Source organism: Alnus glutinosa, chromosome 2 (assembly GCF_958979055.1).
Source record: "Alnus glutinosa chromosome 2, dhAlnGlut1.1, whole genome shotgun sequence".
Taxonomy (NCBI): Eukaryota; Viridiplantae; Streptophyta; class Magnoliopsida; order Fagales; family Betulaceae; genus Alnus; species Alnus glutinosa.
Genome location: NC_084887.1, coordinates 22,699,800 through 22,721,477, shown reverse-complemented (window position 1 = coordinate 22,721,477; position 21,678 = coordinate 22,699,800). Strand labels below are relative to the sequence as shown.

The window sequence follows — 21,678 nt, the reverse complement described above, 5'->3', positions numbered from 1 at the left end:
TTCCATAATAAGGGCAAGCGTCCGGATGGTGTTGTCCTGACGTCCGGACGATTGCGATTCTTCTCTACGTCTTGTCTTATCAAGGATAACGTCCGTGTTAGTTTGTAATTGGCTACATTCTGTTGAACAAAATCAATTCTATGTAATGATGCATTTAAACATGGATTCAGCTATTCAAAGTTCTTCTAAAAGATTCTGCACAGTCTACAAGTCAGGGAAATCGGATCCCTTGCAGCCGTCCGGACGACATGATATACCGTCCGGACGCCCAACTGTCCAAAGCACCATCCGTCCTGTCGACGAGAACTTTTTGTCAGGACCTTCCTCTGTGTCGAGAAGCTTCGAACTGCTCCAGCTTGAATTCGTCCGGACGTTTCATCATCACGTCTGGACGACACTCAGTGTTCGACCAGCTATGGGATTTCTTTCCAAAACACATATATGGGAAGATCGCTGCAACTGTTAGGACAATGTGGATTCCTATTCGAACGCGATCATCCATAAGGCAAGTCGCGCATTCAAAATTCAGACGTCCGGAAGCCAGCCTTCATGGTTCGGATGCGCGAGCTACTTATATGAAAATTGTGTGCATCAGATCAACCGTCCAGACAACCATTCCTTTGGTCCGGACATGCTAAGCCTTGATATGGAAAATGCGTGTAGCTAAAGTGCGACCGTCTGGACGACAGGGCAACACCGTCCGGAAGCGGCTCAAATCTGGAAAGAATTTCAGCGAAATTTTAGAAAGCCGATCGCACAATTGTTCGTCCGGACGCCTTATGTCTACCGTCCGGATGGCGCCTAGGTCTTTCAAGCCAGACGCTTATTTGAATCTATAGCCTATAAATAAAAGTTCCTAGGCTTGAGAACTGCAATAATTCGGTATTGAATTCCTTAGTGCTTAGAGAGTTATATTTTAGAGTTATTGTGCTGAGTTAGTCTCTCCTAAGTCGTTGTTGTGTGTGCTGTTGTTGCGCTGATCTAAGGTCTATCTTAGCGGTTGGCCTTAGGGTAAATGATTCTATTAAAGACCCCTTCAAGTAGGAGACTTGGTTGGAAGGCGTTCGTATTGGGTTACATGTTAGAGTTCAAGGTACGACCACTGCATCAGGGGTATGTGAATGCTACTACTTTGTAACTAGTTTTGTCTTCTGAATAGTGGATATCCTGGGTTTGGCTGCCCCGGAGTGATTTTTCTCTTAATTGAGTTTTCACTTCGTCAACAAAATATTTATCTCCCTTTATTCTGCATTTAATATTTTGTTGCACACTATTCACACACATTGTAAATTAGAAGTCATTTTAATTTATATCACATCTATCACTTTTATTAATTTAATATTAACAATTCACTACTCTGATTTATTCTCTCACTTGCCAAACAAGGCCAATACCCTTAAAAGTTAAAATTGTGCCATATTTACTCCTCTATTTGTATTTTAGGATAAAGTGCATATAGCCTCCTCAAACTACTATTTTATTGTCAATATACTACTATTTTAATTATTTTATCTATGAGCATGGCATCATTAAGGCTACGGCTTCAGTTCGTGATTGATTTTCCTTTTCCCAATTGGTCCATCACATAAATTTTGATCAATCATTCAATTCCATTGATCTAAACGATTTTGGCATTCAATTTTGTTTTCTTATATCCCAATTAACCCTACCAACCTCGTTATTCAATTTTGTGTTATAAAAAGGAGATGTGTATGAGGAAAAGGTCTGATTATAAAAATAAAAAATAAAAAAATTCGTTACGAAATAATAAAACAAAAAATTTTAAAAAAAAAAACAAAAACAAAAACAAACAAAAAAATAACTGAAAGTTATGAAAACAAACGAAAAAAAAAAAAACCATTTTTTTTTATTTTTTGTTTTTTGTATTTTTTTTTATAACTTTTTGTTATTTTAGATTTTTTTTTTAATAATTTTTTGGTTTTTTTAGTTTAATAATTGTATGAAGGGTACTTTTGTCATTAGGAGTGACATTGACATTTTTTTGTAGTTTAGAATGAGACACTAACATAATTAGTAGTTTGGAAGGGACATTGACAATGAGATAGTAGTTTGAGGGGGTTATGTACTTTTCAAAAAAAAAAAAGTGTGTTTTGGAGGGGGTGAGATTTAACAAAGTTAGTTTTTTTCTTTTGCTTTGGTACTCCAGTCAAGTTTTTATTTCCTTTGTTGAGCATTTTGGGCATCTTCCTTTGTTTTCTCTTCATTCTTTTTAAGAACCAATGGAAGTTGATGGTCTTAGTACATGTTGTAGCATGCCATAACAATCTCAAGACTGTCATAGGCAATGAATTTTCTACTCGAAAAATTTATTCTCAAGTCCCATGAAATAAGTCTACAAAGTATTCTTAAAATTATCCCATAATATCTCATTTTATGAGAATGGCTGTAATGTTCAGTCATCATTTCTTACAAGCTTGTTTATTTATTAGGTACATATTGTTGCATGAATTTATTACTACTAAAAGCCCCATTTATTTGTTGACCATATTACAGGCTCTGATATGCACATGGGGGATGATTTTAATATATTCAATAATTTTAGTTTTTCAGTTGTTAAGAATGTGAGGATTCTGTTTCTTGATTGCTGGACCATTACTTGAAGCCCATCAGAGGAGAGTTTTATTTTTTAATTTTCAGTTTTTTGAATGTGCTGATTTTGTTTCTTGATTGCTGGAACCATACTTGAAACCAATGAGAATATAGTTTCAATCATCCATATGAAAGTAGCAGTGCTTCATTTTCATAATCTTGTTACTAAAGTTATTGGAGTAGAGCAGTCTCTTTAGGCTTTTCGGACAGTAACTTCTTGGTTTTGACGTTGGAATTTGTTAAATTACTATTTGTTCTAAAAGTTTAAGCTGATAAGAAGAGGTAAATTTAATCACTTAATCAATACTTTAACACTCCCCCTCAAGTGTGGGCTCGGACTCCCTTTTAATAAGTAGGCCTAACACGTTGGATATTTAATTGACATGGGAGATAGGTGAATGAGACAGGGTTCGAACTTATGACCTCTGCGCTGAGACCATGTTAAATCATCGCTTATCCCAAGAGTATTGATTAAGTGATTAAATTTTACCTCTTTCTATCATCTTAAGCTTTTGAGATAAGTGGTAATTTAACAGAATTCACACAAACACATTAGAGAACCTTATACGCAGACAGCAAACTAGCAGCATCAACCTTCTCTTTTGAGGTTGTGCTGTCATATTGTTGTCCAACATAAACCTTCTCTTTAGAACTCTCTGTGCAACTTCTATTTTCTCATGGCAAAACTTTGACATAAATCACTCTACAAAAACAAAGAACTTTGTATAGTATATATCTTTTCTGCCATCAAATAAAAACGGTAATATGATATATGACAAACAGTAAAATCCAATCAATTGTGAAGTGGGTTTGGTCCACCAGGCACAAGTGGGTGTGAAACTGTGTGAATCGAAGAGATCTTTTTCTTCCTGGACTCCACAGAGTAGCTTCGCAAAAACATGGAAGAATACTTGGTCCTTAAACCTTGTTCTTTTTCTTCACTAGAAGTTTTGCCAATAGAATGAGAGCAAGAAGCTTGCATATGTGGAAGCATAATGATAACCAGTAGGAAGAGGATTAAGGATTTTTTAACTCTCATGAGTTAAAACTGTTAAAAAGAAGAGGAAAACAGAGTGTTTGCGTTGTTTGTAGCTATTGAGAAGTTGAAAGTCTATTATATGAGAAATGCTAGGTGTACTTAAAGTTTTACAAAGAGAACCTTACAAACTGACGTGGCATATTCTAGAAAGACAAAAATGCCCTTCACCTACCCCTACTCCTAGCCTCTGATGGTCGACCAAGAAACATGAGATGGTTGAGAAGGAGGGGGAGATCCGGCCAGTTGGGAGATCCTGCCGGGAGCATATCCGGCCGGTAGCAGATATGCCAGGTCCATGGGTTTTGGTGTCTGTCCGGTAGTAGATTTGTGGGTTTCGGTGTGATGGGTTTAACCGGAGATGGAAGCAAGAGCAGATTCAGCTGGCGACAGAGATCCTGCCGGTGCATGGGTTTCGGTGTCCGGCTAGTAGCAGATCCGACCAGTGATCCTAAACACTGAAACCCATCGGGAACTTATATACAAGATCCTGCCAGTAGCAGATCCGACCGGTCTGTGGGTTTTGGTGTCTGTCCAGTAGTAGATCCGTGGGTTTCGGTGTGATGGGTTTAACCGGAGATGGAAGCAGTAGCAGATTCGGCCGGCAACGGAGATCTTGCCTGCAGTGATTGGGCTGGTGCGTCGGTTTCGATGTCCGGCCAGTAGCAAATTCGGCCAGTGATCCTAAACACCGAAACCCATCGTGATCCGGTCTTATCACGAAGAAGGCGATGATCGGGCACTACTTGTAAATGATCGCCATCACAAAGAAGGCAATGATTGCAACCTGGAAGCACCACCTGGCAATGAGTCCACGATTTTTCGGTGGGCTAGTTCAACCGGAGATGGAAGGGTAGTTTGGTCTTTATGTATTAAAAATTGTTTTAACTTATTTTAATATTAAGCTGGCGTGGAGCCTCTCATATTGCTCCATGTTAGTTTGTAAGCTTCCCTTTGTAAAATTTTAAGTACACCTAGCATTTCTCCTATTATATATAGATATCATTGAGGAAAACTAAGCCAAAACTCAATTCAACATATATTATCGATTTTCAATTCTTAGATAATTGGATTCTTTGATGCAACCACATCTTTTTGAAAATGTCATAAGTTGACTTTTGAGGGAGTCGCTTTCCGGAAGAGAGACTGGCTAACTGTACCTCCATTTTTCAATAAAAGGCCTAAGATTAAAGAAGTTGTTGTTGCTCCATGCTCATTGCTCACTGCTCACTGCATGGCTCCGCCTATACCCCATTTGAATGGGCATGCCAAGGACAACTTTTGCCCAAGTTGTGTTTGAAAATACATGAGAGTTTTGAAGGGTTTTTGTCGTTTCAAAGTCTAGGTATACGGCTATAAAATAGGTTAATTTTAGAGTGCGTTTGAGATTGTGATTTCGTAGACAATAAGTGCGATTTTAAACCAAATCGCATAACATAAATCGTTTGGGAACTGCGTTTTTAAAAATTGCGATTTGAAAACGCAGAAAATATGCTTTTTCAAATCACAAGTAAGATGATACTTTTTTGAAAACGCATAATTTTAAAGGTTAATTTGCAATTTTAAATGCTAAACTGCGATTTTGCCAAATGCTTTACTGCGTTTTTAAAAATCATTTTTTTTTTTTCAAATCGCACATTTTAAAATTGTAATTTTAAATCACACTTTTTGAAATCGCAAATCCAAACAGACCTTTAATTCAACTTATTTAATAAAACAGATCAAATAAACCTCTTAATCTTGATACGACCCTTTAAATAAACATGTGGCATGACACAACTCACATAGTAATAAACAAATCATGTTGAGTTGACCCGAACATAACATGTTTAATATAAATAAGTTAAATTAAACCAATTACTTGATATGACCTGATTAACACAATTTTATATTTTATAAACATAAATTATATTAGTTATACACAATCAATTTTAATAATCCATATCCAATAATCTATAACCATAATTTAATAAATGTAACCCAACTTCTCCGCACAATATCCAATCAAAATGTAGTTATAGTCTAATTAACCCATTTATTACTCACGTTTAACCAGGTCGACTCGATTTGATCTGAATCTTATTACACTAATGTGTATCCACTAATTTTGGGTTGTGTTCAATATCACTGGTCAATGATTTTGTTTTCTATGGCGCCTGGCTATGAGAATAAGAATTCTAATTTGATCTTTGCAATTGTTCTGAAAGGAAAAAGCAACAGAATTATAATTTAGTTTGATTTCTTCTTCTTCCTTTAAAAAAAAAAAAAAAATAGTTTCTAAGCTTTTAGTTTTGAATTTAAATTTAATTTTTTTGTTTTTTACATTTATGTATTTTTATTATAGGTGCCACATGTCATGATTTCATTAAATCTGATGTGGCACACTAACGAATCTGTAAAAATTTTTTTAATAAAATTTAAAATAAAAACTTAACTCTCACAAAGAAAATCAAAGGTGATGGTCCAGAAGCACAATTATTTTGTTATAAAAAAAAAAAAAAAAAAAAAAAAAAAAAAAAAAAAAAGAGAAAAAAATAGTGAATTATTACGAAGATTCTGTTTGGTAGACTTTAGAACTTCCCACATTGAAAAACCAACCTTCATGTCGGGAACACAACGATTTTCTTTAAAAATAAAAAAAATAAAAAATAAAAAATAAAATATTATTGTTTGAACAATCACTCCGCAAATTACCAAAATCATTGCAGCAATTTTGCGCTACCAAAGTAGGAGGCGCGTGACCACTGCTAGAAGTTCGCCCGCTTAATTGCCAGTCAGGTCTCGCCTACGGCCTCTCCACCTATGCCTCTAGAAATCTCTCGCACCAACCTCTCGCCCTTCTACTTTTTTCTTTTTTCTTTTTCTTTTTTTCTTTCCTTTTGCTATGCTGACTGCTGAGTGACTGAATCTGGGACGACGCATCTTTTTACTTTTTTTACACTTCACTGCAAATACTTTTTTGTTCTGACATAATGATGAAAACATGTGGCTGTGGGACAACCACACGTTTTCTTATTTATAAACATTTTTAATTATAAATTTTTACTAGAAATATGCATTAGATATGAAAAAACTTTTAAAAGTAAATGAACAAGAAATTAATGAATATTAAAATGAATCTGTAGAGACAAATTTCTTACTAACAATATGACGTAGAATCTCAAAAGGGCAAATTTTATTTTTTTTTTTAATAAAAATAAACAAATAATTATTTAATATTTAAATATAACAAAAAAGCCTCATCTAAAATATTCGCCTAACGCCTCACTTAAACATAGAGCCGGCCCTGAGCTAAACATCAGCAATAGGGAATTATTAGCTGCTACACGATGTGTTTTACAGCCTACGTACCCTCTTCTTTTTCTTTTTTTAGTTTTACAGCCTACCCTATTTTTGCTTCTTTTTTTAATTTAAAAAATTAAAAAGAAAAAAAAAACCAAAGAGAGAAGCCTCGCCTCTCTAAAGAGTCAATGCTTTAAGGCATTCCTTTTCTCTTCTGAGAGGGCAGAGAGAACTTTCTGGTTAGTATTCTGTCTCTCTCTCTCTCTCTCTGGAAGTTTGAGTTGCAGGTTCAAAGTGGTCCTACAACACCATGATCCTTTTGAGTGAAAGATCCGAGAAGTTCAAGTTTCAAAAAGTGCAACGAGGTCACCGTATTCATTGCAAGTAAAGGGAACAAAAGTCTCAATTATAACTGCATATAAAGAAGCAGAAGACAACTCCATACATGTAATTGATCTATGCCACAATCCTCGATCAAATAAAATACACCGAAGGAGATACAAGTTGCGGCTCTGAATCCCCGAGGCTTACCATCGCCAACTCCTTATTTAACAAACTAAACTTGAAACAAGTGTGCTTATAATAAGAGAGTTTTCCTACAAATTACGTGTATGATCCATGAAATACAGACATGCACCCAATATTACTCTTCTTCTGCTTCTCCATTAGGAATGATTTGCAAAGTTTTCACGCTTGAGATATATATATACCCAACCATTACTCTTTTGCAGCATCAGCGCCAGGAGTTTCCTCAGTTATAATTGCTGCGCTTTCTGATGGACCATCTTCAGCAGGTTTAGCAACATCATGGTCTGTAGATTCTGCTGGACCATCTTCAGCAGGTTTAGCAACATCATGGTCTGTAGATTCTGCTGGTTCACCAGGCTTCTTCACAGTTCCAACCTTAACATACTTGCTCATAAACTTGTATTCCCAATCCTGCAAAGCCTCGAGTTCGAATGGACCAAGACCAGATGTATCCCCAGTCAGGTCTTTCTCTTCAAAAGACATCTTTGCAAGAGCTCTGCTAGCATCCTTTCCAGCAAACAGTGCATAGGGTCCACCCGGTCCATAAAATACCCTGCAAGGAAGATGGGTTTAGATGCTCAGATTAAAATGCATCAGTAAATATTGAATATGAAAAGACACGGAAACGAGAAGTCCTGAGTCACAAAAACAATATTTTTATCCCAATACAGAAAATTAGAAGTCAAGCAATGTCCATGTAAACAATCAATAAAACAAGCAGTTCATTTTAATTCCTAAAGACATTACCCCCTACAGAACTTTTGTAGTAGGTAATTGTGTTACTCACCATGAATATTCACTAGCGGAATCTAGCTTCACATGAAACTAAACAGAAGAATTGCCTAGTTGAATCTAAAACAAAATCAACAAGGAGAGACAGGAAAACACACACAGGAGAATTGCATAACAAATATAGAAAAAGAAAATCATGAAGGCATCATGCCAACCCCTCCCAGCCTTAAGGTAGTGCAACTCCAAATTGGGCTATGATTTTCAATTTTTCACCACAGACTTCAGCTCATCTTTCATCCAGTTAGCTGTATCAAACTATGAACATACTTTATGTAGCGAGTGATTTCCTCCAATTTATATATATTGAAAATCATGCAGAGAGACGAGTGTATCAGCAGAGAACCATAATAACATTCAACTGATGATGTCATTTGTTATCTAAAAGAACAACTTAATAGAAAATAATTCATTTGGTTTATAGTGGTTTCAAAATGTGTGATTTAAAAAAAAAAATAGCAATTTCAAAACGCAAATAATGAAAATGTGATTTTTAAGAACGCAGTTAACGTTGGCTAAAATTGCGGTTTGGCCTTTAAAATCGTCCATTTTTAAAAACACACCGCCTCACTTGCGATTTGAAAACGTGGATTTTTCCACATTTTCAATCCACCATTTTTTCAAACGGAACACCACCTACAATTTTGTTTAAAAATGCACTTTTGGCTTGTAAAATTGCAGAGCCAAACGAACTCTAAATAAACAAAAGAAAAGGAAAGGAAAGGAAAAATAATTGAAAATTTAATAGGAATACATTTTCCCTAACAAAGGTTTTGTCGTCTCACAATTCAATAACATAATAAGAGGATTTTAAAGCTTTTAAGTAATAAGCCATTTGTCCATAGTTCAAATAATGGCATATCCAACCTACATTACAAGTACCAGCGATGTAGTTGAATAAGAATACAACCATATTTAGAAAACCAAATTATCACATCAACAGTAACAAACCCAATATTCTGCTGAATCATATGTAAGATCCATTAAAAAAAAAGAAAAAAAAAAAGGACCATTAAAGTACAATTAACAACAATCCCTTGTTACTTCATACGATACTACTGGTAAAAACTCCACAATGCATCATTGAGAAGAAGTATCCTTTTCTACCATAGACATCAACCGCCAAAAGTGCATATCCATAGAGAATCGGAAGACCACAAAGAAGAAAAAAATGAAAAAACCCCTCAATTACGAAATCCTTTAAAGCCTTTTTTGATAAGTATTTTTTTTTAAAAAAAATTTTTTGATAAGTACGAAATCCTTTAAAACCTAGAAAGCAATACATCTAAAATACCAAAGCAAACCCCCAAAACCTTTCCTTTTTTTTTTTTTTCAGTGTATGAGTGTGTGATCGTCTGAGGGACCTCTTCTGTAACTTCCTCTGAGTTGGGCTCCTCTATTTCACAGCATGCACGTGTGTGGTAGAAAGAAAACCATCAAAGTACACAAAATTAGAAGAAAAAACGATGATTTTTACAAAACCAAAGGCAAGCTCGCCATAAATTTCACACACCCAGAAGCCAAAGCAACAGTTGACAAATAAACATCTCAAAACTCCACCCCAAAAAGTTCAACAAATTTCAGATACTCAAAAAGCCATAAAAACCCAAAATATGTCCACTAATATCACCATCACTTTCAGGCACCTTCACGCAAAACATCCATTAAAAACCTTTGGTTGTTACAAAACTAAAGGCAAGCTCGCCATAAATTTCACACACCCAGAAGCCAAAGCAACAGTTGACGAAAAAACATCTCAAAACTCCACCCCAAAAAGTTCAACAAATTTCAGATACTCAAAAAGCCATAAAAACCCAAAATATGTCCACTAATATTACCATCACTTTCAGGCACCTTTATGGCAAAACATCCATTAAATGCCACCTTCCCCCCCCCCCCCCCCCCCCCCCAAAAAAAAAAAAAAAAAAACCCCTTTCGAAAATAACCTGGCTCCACAATTTTTACATACGGGCAATCGCAGAATCCCAAAACATACCATTAGTTATACAAACCCAGATGGTAAAATTCACATTTACCTCGAAAAAATCTAAGAAACCCCAAAAAAATCAACTAATTCGACCTACCCAGAAACTCACAAGAAAAAATTCAAACACAGTACCTGCTCTGCGACACGTCATAGATCTGGCCCTTGATAGCCATGAGCAGAGGCTTTTTAGGATCAGATCCATCGTACTGCTTGAGCTCCTCCTCAGTGACCTCCCCGACCTGCACCGGAGGCGGCAGAGGCTGCGACTCTTCCTGGAATTCCCTGGGCCTCTGATACTGATCCGATGACCCAAACAACCCCGATATCACGTAGTACACGGCGAGGAACAGAGCAATAACCGTAAAGAAGGTCGCCGGAGAGAGCCCCGTGTAGACCAGGATCGCCTCCTTCAGTGTCTCCCACAGTTCAAGGGCCATTTTGGTTCAGGTTCGATTTTCAGCGAACGACTGAATGAGAGAGAGAGAGAGAGAGAGATAGAGAGAAGAATAAGAAATTAGAGTTTTATAGGTATTATCAAGTTAGGGGTTTTTATTTTACTAATTTCAATTTTTTTTTTTTTAACCGAATTTCAATTTTTTTTTTAATGTATTGTTTGGAAGCATAATACATTAAAAAATATATTACAGGTTGGAGACAGGGCCTGACCGGGATCTCCTATTTACAGGTTGGGTCGTAGGAAATAGGGATGTCACCGGTGTGAAGGGCGGGTTTGGTGGATTCTGTCCGCTCGGCGTTCGGGCAGGAATTTTTTTTTTTTTTTTTTTTTTCCACAGGATTTGTAATTTCGGATAGGGAATTGTAAAATATATTCATTCACTGCGAGTGTTAGAGTATGTTTGGGTGTTTAATTTTTTATTTTTTTTGATAAGTATGTTTGGGTGTTTAATTATACTTAATTATATTTGAAAAACTTGTTTGGATTGATTTTTTAAGTTAAAATTGTATTCGAATTCTATTCGATTCATTTTTAACCCAATTCAAAAACAATTAACCCAACTCAGTAATAATAATAAAATAAAATCAAAAATTAAAAATAAAGAGTGATCGATGTCTGGGGGTGGTGGCCAGAACACCCCAAGTGTTTGGGGGTGTATCAACCACCCCCACAATTAATCAAGCGATTTTTGAGCCATGCTAAAATAGTAGTTGGGGGTGGCTCAAGCGGTTTCGAGAGTGGCCGTTTGATTCTAGGATGGCCCAGCCATCCCCAAACAGCTGTTAGGGGTGGTTCGAAAATCACCCCATTTAGTTTTTTCTTTTTCTTTTAATCAATTTTTTAGTTTAATAATAATAATAACAATCACTTTTATATATATTTTTTCAATTAAATTAAATTCACACTCTCAAATTTTTTTAAAATTTTTTTTTTTCAGATTCTCTAAATTATTCAAATATAATTTAAAAATTTTATTTTAGGTAATATTGTTTAGGACGGCCACTCTCTAAACGGCCAATATTTCTTAAAGGTAATGATTTTTTTTTTTTTTTTTTAATTTTGTCCATTTTAATCTTTTTAAGTCTTCTTTTGATCTTTAATTAGATTGTAGATAATATTTTCCATATTGTCTACAATCTAATTAGAATGCATTGACTAAGAGCTGCAATATTTCTTTGCTAGGCGCCCAATTATTTATTTTATTTATTTTATTTTTTATTGGGAGAGTTAATTTATTCTATTAAGAACAAAAAGAGAGAACATTCGGCCACGGATTCTTAGGGATTATGAGCTATAATAGAACAAAAACTTGAACCGATAACTAAAAAAAGAAAAAAAAAATGTTATTTTCTCCGACTCTTATCCAATTGTAATATTTTTTTTTTTTAAAAAAAAAACCATTTGATACGTAAGACTTACATGTAAAAAAACAAATTTAATGATTTATTTAAAAAAAAATTGATGAAAATTAGACGGAAGTTAATAAAGTAACATATCTCGAAAAATAATCATCTATTTTGTCTCACAACTGATAGATATGGACACCAAACCAACAATTTATTTAATCACATAATCAAACAGAGTTATATTTGATGTCATTTTTGTACACGTCCTTTGTCAATCTCTTTTGCAAATTCATCACTAAATCTATAAAACTTAGCCGTGATCCTACAAATTTAGTGATAAATTTACACATCTATTATACAGAGATAGACAAATAAAAATAAAAAATAAAAAACATTTTTCAAATGTAAATTACAAATCAAACCACAGTTTATATATATATATATATATATATATAAACTGTTATTATATATAAACTATTATTAGGACGGTATATATATATATATATATATATATATATATATATATATATATATATATATATATATATAAACTATTATTAGTATCGTCCTAATTTTCTCCGTATACTGTATTTCGATGAGACAGCTCTCCATGTTATTGGTGGAAATTAGGTGGTCCCCAACCACCAAAAAATATACTTACTCGTTCGCGGACAATTTGTACCTTTACTTTGAGCAGTATCTTGTTTGCTTGTGATTAATATATAAACAATATATATCAATAAATGTTAATGTCTTCCTAATAACAATAATATTTTTCATAAAATTATTAATTTTTTAAAAAATTAAAAAAAAAAACAAAAAGTTAGAAAAACAAAAAACAAAAACTTGTTTTTCTTTCTTCTTTTTTTTTTTTTTAAAAAAAAATTGTATTTATAATTTTCAGTTATTTTTTCGTTTTTTAATTTTCTTTTCTTTTCTTTTTAATTTTTAATTTTTTTTATTTTATTTTTCAAATTTATAAGGACATTTTTGTCTTATTGAAAAAAATTCAAGGTCATTTTTTGTGTTTTTGTTGGTTTAAGGAGATCAACATTGACATTTTTTTATAGTTTGAGGGGAGATATTGACACAATTGATAATTTAAAGGAAACATTGACAATTGAGAGATAGTTTGAAGAGAATATATGTACTTTTCTCTAATAGTATTTATCAATAAGTTATTTTCTTATAATTTTTGGAAAAGAAAATTATAAATGGGTGCAGCCCACAATTCATAAATCAGCGGATTTTTCGGGCTTGTTTGACAAACCATTCTCAACTCTCCCTCTCTCTTTTTTTTTTTTTTTTTTTCACTTTTCCCATAAAAATCAAATAAAAAACATTCTAATTATTTTACACTTTTTATATCACATCAATTATATTTTATTACTATTCAAATAAAAAAAAAAAACCCATTACAAAACAAAACTTTTTCACTTTTCTATAAAATATTTTCAAATTTTTTATCACATCATTCACATCTTACTATACAACACACAAATATTTCACGACACAATTACTTAATAAGCGACCCAAGTTTACATCTTATTCTTGTTCAAACTTTCACGATGCTCCTCAAACATAATTTTGACAAAATCATAGTCTTGCCACTTAGGGGTAATTAGGTCAAATAAGTATGGAGAGGTAGGTAGACAATAGACATGGTCGGTAAATAATATATTTTTTTTTCTTTTTTTATTATATATAATGGTAGGTAAAAATATCAAATGCGAAGATGTGTGAATCCCATAAATGTGGCAGGTTGCTAATGTGGCAGTTTCATCCGGTTTAGGTCATTCATTTGTTTGGTTGGAATTTGCATATTACCCTCTTGAAAAAATTGTGATATAAAAATGTGATATATAAAATTATTCGTTATGCATTTAGGCTAAGAGAAATGATTTATTCCCTTCCATGATCATTTTTTCGTTTTTTCATTTTTTAAAATTACTATTAAATCTGTAGGGTTCATCTATATCTCACATATGATTCTTCAAATTTAATGGTGATTTTCAATACTATATACAATATTCATATCTCCATCTTATCTCTAAAATATGATGTGTATTTTAAAATTATTATTACATCAAAATTCTATATTAATCCATCATAAATCCAATAGTAATTTTAAAAGTTACATCACAATTGAGAGGATAAGAATCTTACATATAACATTACTCTTTTGAAAAGTATGATGATGTAAGAATCGCACCACCCCAGATGAGCATCGGGGGTGGCCACGACCACCCCTAATGCTATCAGGGTTGTTGCGACCACCCTTTATAAAAATATTAAGAAGTTTTATTATTATTATTATTTTTTTTTATGATGAAGTTCAGGGTTTTTTTTTTTTTTAATAAAAAAAAAAACGACTTTTTTGAAAACTCAATTTTTTCCTTTAGGAGTAGCTTCTATTCTTTTCACCCCCATTTTTTTTATTAAAAAATAAAATAAAAAATAAAAAATGTTTCTCTTATGTTTTGAAATATAGAACCCTACAAAAAATACTTCTAAACCTTCTATCAAACCCAGAATTCTTTTTAAATGAAAAACAAAAAATCTCTTTTCAAAACCCTTATCAAATATACAAGTCTTCTCTTTCTTTCATTTTATTTTTTATTTTTTATTTTTTCCATACGGTGGATAGTAAGAGCATGCACAATCGCCTCTTCCTTAGCTTTTCTCTACATTTTTAACAAAACCCATAAAAATGCCGATATAACAAACTTTTTAGCAATAAGATTTTCTTTTTACATTTAAAGAGCCAAAAAAAACAACGTTATAAATTTTTTAAATCTACTTTTTACAAACTGTGCCAACATTTTTCCTCTCGGCACTGTATTAATGGCAGTTATTTTTGCGATTAAAAAATAGTATTTATTTAAAGTAGAAAAACATTTAAAGAGTTTGTTTTTTATGAGTTTTAAAAAAGTGACTAACTAAATCAAGAAAATTAATTTTTTAGAATTTGATTTAAAGAAATTATGAAGAGGTCATTCTAATTGCTCTAATCAATTTGATTTTGGTAGGTTGGACTCATGGCCATCAGATCAATTCAATCACTTAATTAATATGAATTCAATTAACAAGGATGCTTGCATCAGGCTAGAGTATAGATTTTACACTCAAAAGTCCAGAAAGTGGAAACACAACGGAAGGAACTCTCAATTTTTTATTTTATTTTGTGGGAAAAACTTGACTAGATTTGGTAAAGACCATTGGAAGTCAAGAATTTAAAATTTGAAATAAAGAAAAAAATAAAAAAAATCAATGATCTCAAAAACATCGGTCCAATTAAGCAGCCATGGCATCCATGATCCAACAACTCTCTCTCTCTCTCTCTCTTAAAATGTATAGGCAACAACATAAATTAGTATTTACAATAATTAATTGTTTAAATCATACGTGAGATTCAACTATCCAAATAAATTTTAGACCATTCGACCACTTATTTTTACGTGGACTCTCACAATAATTACTCAAATTATTAACAATTTAGATAACTAATTACAAACCACCAAGGATGTGGCCTGGTGTAGTGACATTTTAGGTTGTCTCAATAGGACTAGTATTTAGTTATGACTTAATCAATCTTAAAAGAGCGCTTACGATTTCAACAATTTAAACTTCTCTAGAGCAATGGGCAAATGCCATCGTAATCCCGTTAAGATAGGATTATTACTCTAGTAGCTCCCTATGCCCCTTTTAATTTTTTTCTTTTTTTTTTTAAAAAAAAAAGGACAACTAATTGCGGTGGAACCCATTCCCAAAGCACATGGCTCCGCGACACCTACGAAGAAGGTTGACCAGCACCAGAACAGTTTTTCAACAATAAAAACGGCCGAAATCGTAATGCACAATGGCTGTCATACCTCTTGTCCTCTTCTAACCTATCCCTCACCAAACCTACCCCCTCTGTCGCATTGGAAAAATCGAAAAAAAATAAAAATAAAATAAAAGTAAAAATCTCAAAAGAGAATGAGCTCTTACTTATCGGCAACAAACAGCGACTTGGGTCTTCCTCTCTCTCTCTCTCTCTCTCCAAAGCAACTCTACCCTCATCAACGAGAAAGACAAAATGAGAGGTAAAGAAAATATGTTTTTTTTTTTTTTTTTTTTTTTTTAAATGTCAACACAAAAGGAGGAGGAAGAAAAATTCGACTTAATAACTTCCGTTTCATGAAGTGTAGTCTTCAGCCAATTGAATTACGCCTTTGAAACAAGAAAATGTGTTTATAAATGGGCATAGTTATAGTTGCATGGAAAAATTGGTACGAGTAATTTTGTTGATTGTTAAATTTCATTAAACCAAAACTACGTCGCGCATCTAGACTCGAAGCACATACTAGGAAAAGAAACACAGTTCTGGGCCTTTTAGCCCCCTCTAAAGCGCTTTGAAATATTTTTACCAAATTGGTATGTCTTGTCTTAAAAGAGTTTATTTGTTACTAAAAGTAAAAATATATATATTTTTTTAATCTTTTTAACGCAATTTCAAACAGGTTCTTAAAGTACGTTTGAGATTGCAATTTCGTAAATAGAAAGTACGATTTTAAACTGAATCGCAGAAAATGAACCATTTGAGAATTACGTTTTTAAAAAATTGCGATTTGAAAACACAATTTTCTGAATTTTCAAATCGCAGGCAATTGGGTGCTTTGTTGAAAATGCAGAATTTTAAAGGCTAACATGCGATTTTAAATGTCAAATTGCGATTTTGTCAAATGCTTAACTGCGTTTCTAAAAATCACTTTTTCAAATCGCAAACTCGAACGGATCCGTAATACAAATAAGAAAATAAGATGCATCAAACATGGTTATGCTTCAATACAAATATGGAAATGAAGTGTATACAAAACAAATAAGGCCAGAGATTATGCCATAGTAGGAAAAGCGTTTAACAAGATGTAAAAAGATGTCCTACAACAACAATCTCAAAGAACAAATACATATACAGTCAAAAAAATCGAGCTCTCAGCACAGTCTAAAGCTCATTTCCAAACATGTCGATTTGCTGTAGATATAAAAAAAAAACAACCAATTTTACTTTCTCATCCACATCTGATATCTGTAACAATCACAACAGGTTCGAAGGAACCAAACCATAATTAATGAATGTACTGAGACTAAATGAAAATATGGGGTCATTAGCAAATGTGGAAATAAATGTGGTGTTATAGAATCCTGCAAACAAATATCGACCATCAGTGCTACCTTGAATCCTGCAAGTGAGATTACAATATCAGCAAGTAATTCATCTCTAAATATTTCCAGTCACATCTTCATAATTTACTGAAAGTGAGGGACCAAAATTGAGAATCGTATATATTGTAACAAGAACTTACTATATGTACGAAAAATACAGACATCAAGAATCCCGAGGCAAGCAGATGATGTGTCAAAAACCTCAGAGCATAAAAGCAATACAATAACCAAAGGAAAAAAGCCATATACTACAGCTTATAATTCATTAAAGTACAACCTCTGCATGCTCTAATCAAAGTGCAAGAGAGCTCACCTCATCTGTTTTCCAAAGCCCTTCCTCATACCTGTACCACCTAATCTGCCCATCATCATTTTTGGTTCGCTGGCACATAATGCATGAGTCTTTAGTGCATGTTATAAATTCGCGCAACCGAGAAGCCTTTTCACGAATAGATTGATCAATTTCTCCAACAACTCTTTTAGGTGCAGGACGCAGACGGACTTCTATCAAAAGGCAGTGCGATATGTTAAGCACTTCTAGGTGTAGTAAACTATCCAGGATAATGATCAGAGCATCCTTTTCTATAATTGAGCATCGGAGACTTAGGACCTTTAATTTTGGAAGATGTGTAGCTAGTGTACAAGCAAAAGAATTGTTACAAGGGCCCATAATCTTCAGTTTACTAAAGTTCTTGCAGTTCTTGGAAATTTCCTCCATAAGGTATGGAGGATCTGCTATGTTAGGCATTGTCAGGGACTCAAGATCTTTCCATGCGCGAATGGCCTTGCATATTCCAGTCTTTTTTATTCTGTTCCAAGCCGGCAGGACAAGTCTTCTGAGCCGTGGGCACCTGCAATAAAGACAGTGATTATTTCTCAATTCAATACTGGTTAATGGTATAGACATATGAACACATCTTACAACTAAATCCACAGTCTGATTGTGGGTATACAGATTAATATTCTATCCATCATCATGGCAATAAGCAGCACGGTCAGCAAAACCAGACAAACATTTCATATAAAGGAGATATTAGCAATAATATCTGAAACCTTGAGGGTGAAAACATTTGGCTTCACAAATGCCAAAACTAATGGAATTACCTTTCGGCAGTATAAGTCAACTGCTCATCGTTCACGTATAGGTTGAAATGGAAAATCAAGCTTGTTATGTTTCCCCTGCTGAGACTCAAAGAAATCTTCAACAGACGAGTCAATGTCTTATCAGATCGGCTATTAACATAAACATATGGCTCTAATTGGATCATTATGAAATCAGATTTCAACATTGATAAATCAAGTGTTTTCCAAAGCAGAGGATCACAGCAAGCCATACGCCATGCGCTACAGACATGAGCAATGCCCTTAGTTAACTCAAATATGTCAAAAGACTGGAAAATCTTCACCAAAATATCAGTGTGCAGGTCCTCCCATCTCCTCACAATAGAGTAACAGTCTTCCATTTCACCACCTTCTCAAACTTCAAAGGATTTTTAACGCATCCAAATTTCTGCATGAAAACGAGTATAAGGAATCAATATAAAAGTTTAATTTTTAAAATTCCTATAACTCTACATAAATTATTATTCATTCATGATAACAAACAACATAAAATATAATAAAAAAAAGCCAAATATGATAGGAATAGCCAGCATCAGTTTGTTTTCATAACTTCAACTGGCAAACAAATCCCCAAATGCCATTCAAAGCCATTTGATTACTCTTAAAAAATCAGCAGATGCAGAGTAGGCTAATGCTGCTAACTTCATCTGTGGGAGGAAAAATGGCCATAAAGAAAATTGTAATATTTCTCCTAGATATATACTAGGACTGTTTGTTCTGCAACTCAATGCAGAACATAAAGAATCAAATCATAATTTAATTATAAATTTGGCTGACTACCAGTAAGGAATGGTACTATACTTGTAAAACTGATAATAACCATGACTGTGATTAAAAAAGAAGAAGAAGAATGACAACAAAAACAACAATGAACCTGTAATTAACTCAGGACAGCATCAACAGTTTTATGGGTTAAAGCATGATAATCCCTTTGATTTAATTAAATCATATATGCTGCAAAAATATAACTATGAATAGCTAAATCTTTCCCACATTTTCCCTCTCTTTAGGTGACCATCAATGAGTAAAATCCTAAATTATTCTCAAAACAAATGAGATTAAGGTTTTATGTATTGCAGAGAGAAAGGAGACCTAACCTTTAAATAGAAAACCTAATAGATTCTTCTCATCATAGACTCCTAGCCCTGATTAAAGTTACGGACCTACATATGGTTTGCCAAATCAAATAGGACTCATATTCCTATACAGCTAAAGTATGCAAAGTTCAATAACTTAATGATCACTCAACACTATTTGGCCTATCTGTATATCATTGTAAGCTACAAATTCAACCTGTTTTAGCAAGTGTAAGGGATTTAATACTTAATAGTAGTGGGTTTTGGACTAGATTTATTATGCTGGGTATTTTAGTTAGGTGAGTTAGTTAGTAACCGAATGGACTGTTATAAAAGGTCCAGTTCATGAGCGTTAGGCAGTTTCAAGAAATTAGCCACCCAACGCTCCTCGAATAGCCTTACACTTTCCAATTCAGATTCTATCCATTTTCGTTTACCATTTGCATTACAGTACAATACATCATTCCAGTATTCAATCTACCATTTCCATTACAATACAATACATCATTCCAGTATTCAATCTGAGAAAGCAGTTAAGTAAATACATAACATAAATCCAAAACTCACAAGCAATGGAAGCCCAATTAAGAAAATATTCTAACAATCTGATATTTAGAGAAAGATATGTAAAAGAAAAAAGAAAAAAGAAAAAGAAAATCAGGAATTGTTCAGTGCTTGGCACCTGAATTAAGCAAGTCATACTCACTAAGAATTAAATTTCCAACAAATCAAAAAAGAAAATCCAACGAATCATACAAAGATCAATTATGAACCAAGAAGTCACGCAAATCATAAATAGTGCACACGCAAGCACATATACAGAGATGATATGAATAATCTTTGTGAATCGCGTAAGTTTCATTTTCGTTTTCGCAACTGCCATGACCCCATGAACAGATAACCCGCAAAGCAAAGTTGTCATTTTGAAGCATAAGCAAGATCTTGAAAAAACTACGTCTGAATTGAACAATTCAACTTCATGAACACTAAAAACTCCAAAAATTCATAAAAGAACACAAAACCCAGAAGCAATTCGTACCCAAAACTTCCTGGGTCTTATCATTTCCCATTCAGATCTATCCTGATCCAATACGCATCCTATACATACAATCACACATACAAAACGTGCAAGTGCACATGCATACACACATATATACAAAAGGGTCGACACAGAGAGAGAGATCGAGACCTTAATTCAGATGTCAGTAGCGTTGGATCTCGATGCTGTAAGTCTTCTGGGTCCTGACTGTTCAAAAAGGAATAAGACCCCCCCCCCCCCCCCCCCCCCCCCCCTCCCTTTTTTTCCTTTTTTTAACTATACTTAATCCTTCTAATAACCACGCAATTTATTAATTGTTTAAATTTGAGAAAACTTATGCCGTGATTTAACCCTATACTTTAACAGATGAGAGATATTGTAAAAAATTTAAAGTTTAATACAATAATTTGAAAAGTTTTAAACTTTTAGAAATATATTATAAAATGAATAACAATTAAGGAGAAAATGGAGTTTCCCTTTAAATTTTATGGATTTATAATAAGGGATTCTAATCTCTCTTCCTGTAAAAATTTATGGTTCAAAAGATGTAACTAGTTTTTTAACCGCAAATTCGTGGTCGGAAGTATTTATAAGTGAAGTTCAGGAGTAACTATTTTTTTTTTATTTTTTTCATTAATCTCTTCGTGTTTCAAAAGACGTAACTGGGAAGAAAGGAGAGGAAAGCGGATGCGAAGCCTTTGGAATGACTAAAACGGCTTTTAGCATTGGCTTTTGACGAACTGCCAAGAACTGTTCAGCTTTACATGCCAGCAAAGATTCGAGGAATCCGAAAGTGTTACGGCCGAACGAATAATAATTGATTTTTTCTATTATTCGTATATAATTGTTATTTGCTATTTGTATATGTTGATGCGATTATTAAAACTTATTATTTGTTTATGCGAATGTAAATATGGTTTTTATTATATGTAGATACGGTTTTAATCGCATCCGTATTTTTTTTTTTATATATATAATATATATTTAATTAAATTCACTAAAACGATGTCATTTTAAATTTGGTAAATTTAAAACCTTTAGGTTATATTAGGTTTCTTTTATTATCATCTCAAAGTAATATCTCACTACATTTACCTCATTCTTTTTTTCCTTTTTTTTGGGTAATCCAAATTCCGATTACTCTATAAGACAATGACCATTTATGATTGATGATTGTAAATTGTGTAACAAATGAAATATT

General features: G+C 33.4%; 2 protein-coding genes across 5 annotated transcripts; both read right to left on the bottom strand.

The window, feature by feature from the left end:
* Positions 1-7,313: 7,313 nt before the first annotated feature.
* Positions 7,314-10,739, bottom strand: LOC133861761 (membrane steroid-binding protein 2-like). The gene is made up of 2 exons (XM_062297560.1): positions 10,365-10,739; positions 7,314-8,009 (listed from the first exon to the last, which is right to left on the bottom strand). Exons 1-2 carry the CDS (start codon positions 10,667-10,669, stop codon positions 7,646-7,648), a joined length of 669 nt encoding a protein of 222 aa, XP_062153544.1. The 5' UTR covers positions 10,670-10,739; the 3' UTR covers positions 7,314-7,645.
* Positions 10,740-16,849: 6,110 nt separating this feature from the next.
* LOC133859120 (F-box/LRR-repeat protein At3g48880) lies at positions 16,850-20,715 on the bottom strand. Of its 4 annotated transcripts, none has more exons than XM_062294436.1 (4): positions 20,628-20,715; positions 18,345-18,750; positions 17,554-18,091; positions 16,850-17,103 (listed from the first exon to the last, which is right to left on the bottom strand). In XM_062294436.1, the coding sequence occupies exons 2-4, from the start codon at positions 18,701-18,703 to the stop codon at positions 17,020-17,022; spliced, it is 981 nt and encodes a 326-aa protein (XP_062150420.1). In that variant the 5' UTR covers positions 18,704-18,750; positions 20,628-20,715; the 3' UTR covers positions 16,850-17,019. The 4 variants fall into 4 exon arrangements, with proteins under 4 accessions (XP_062150420.1, XP_062150419.1, XP_062150422.1 ...); XM_062294435.1 differs by lacking the exon at positions 20,628-20,715 and adding an exon at positions 20,478-20,620; XM_062294438.1 differs by lacking the exons at positions 16,850-17,103; positions 20,628-20,715 and adding exons at positions 17,110-17,257; positions 20,478-20,620.
* Positions 20,716-21,678: the final 963 nt, after the last annotated feature.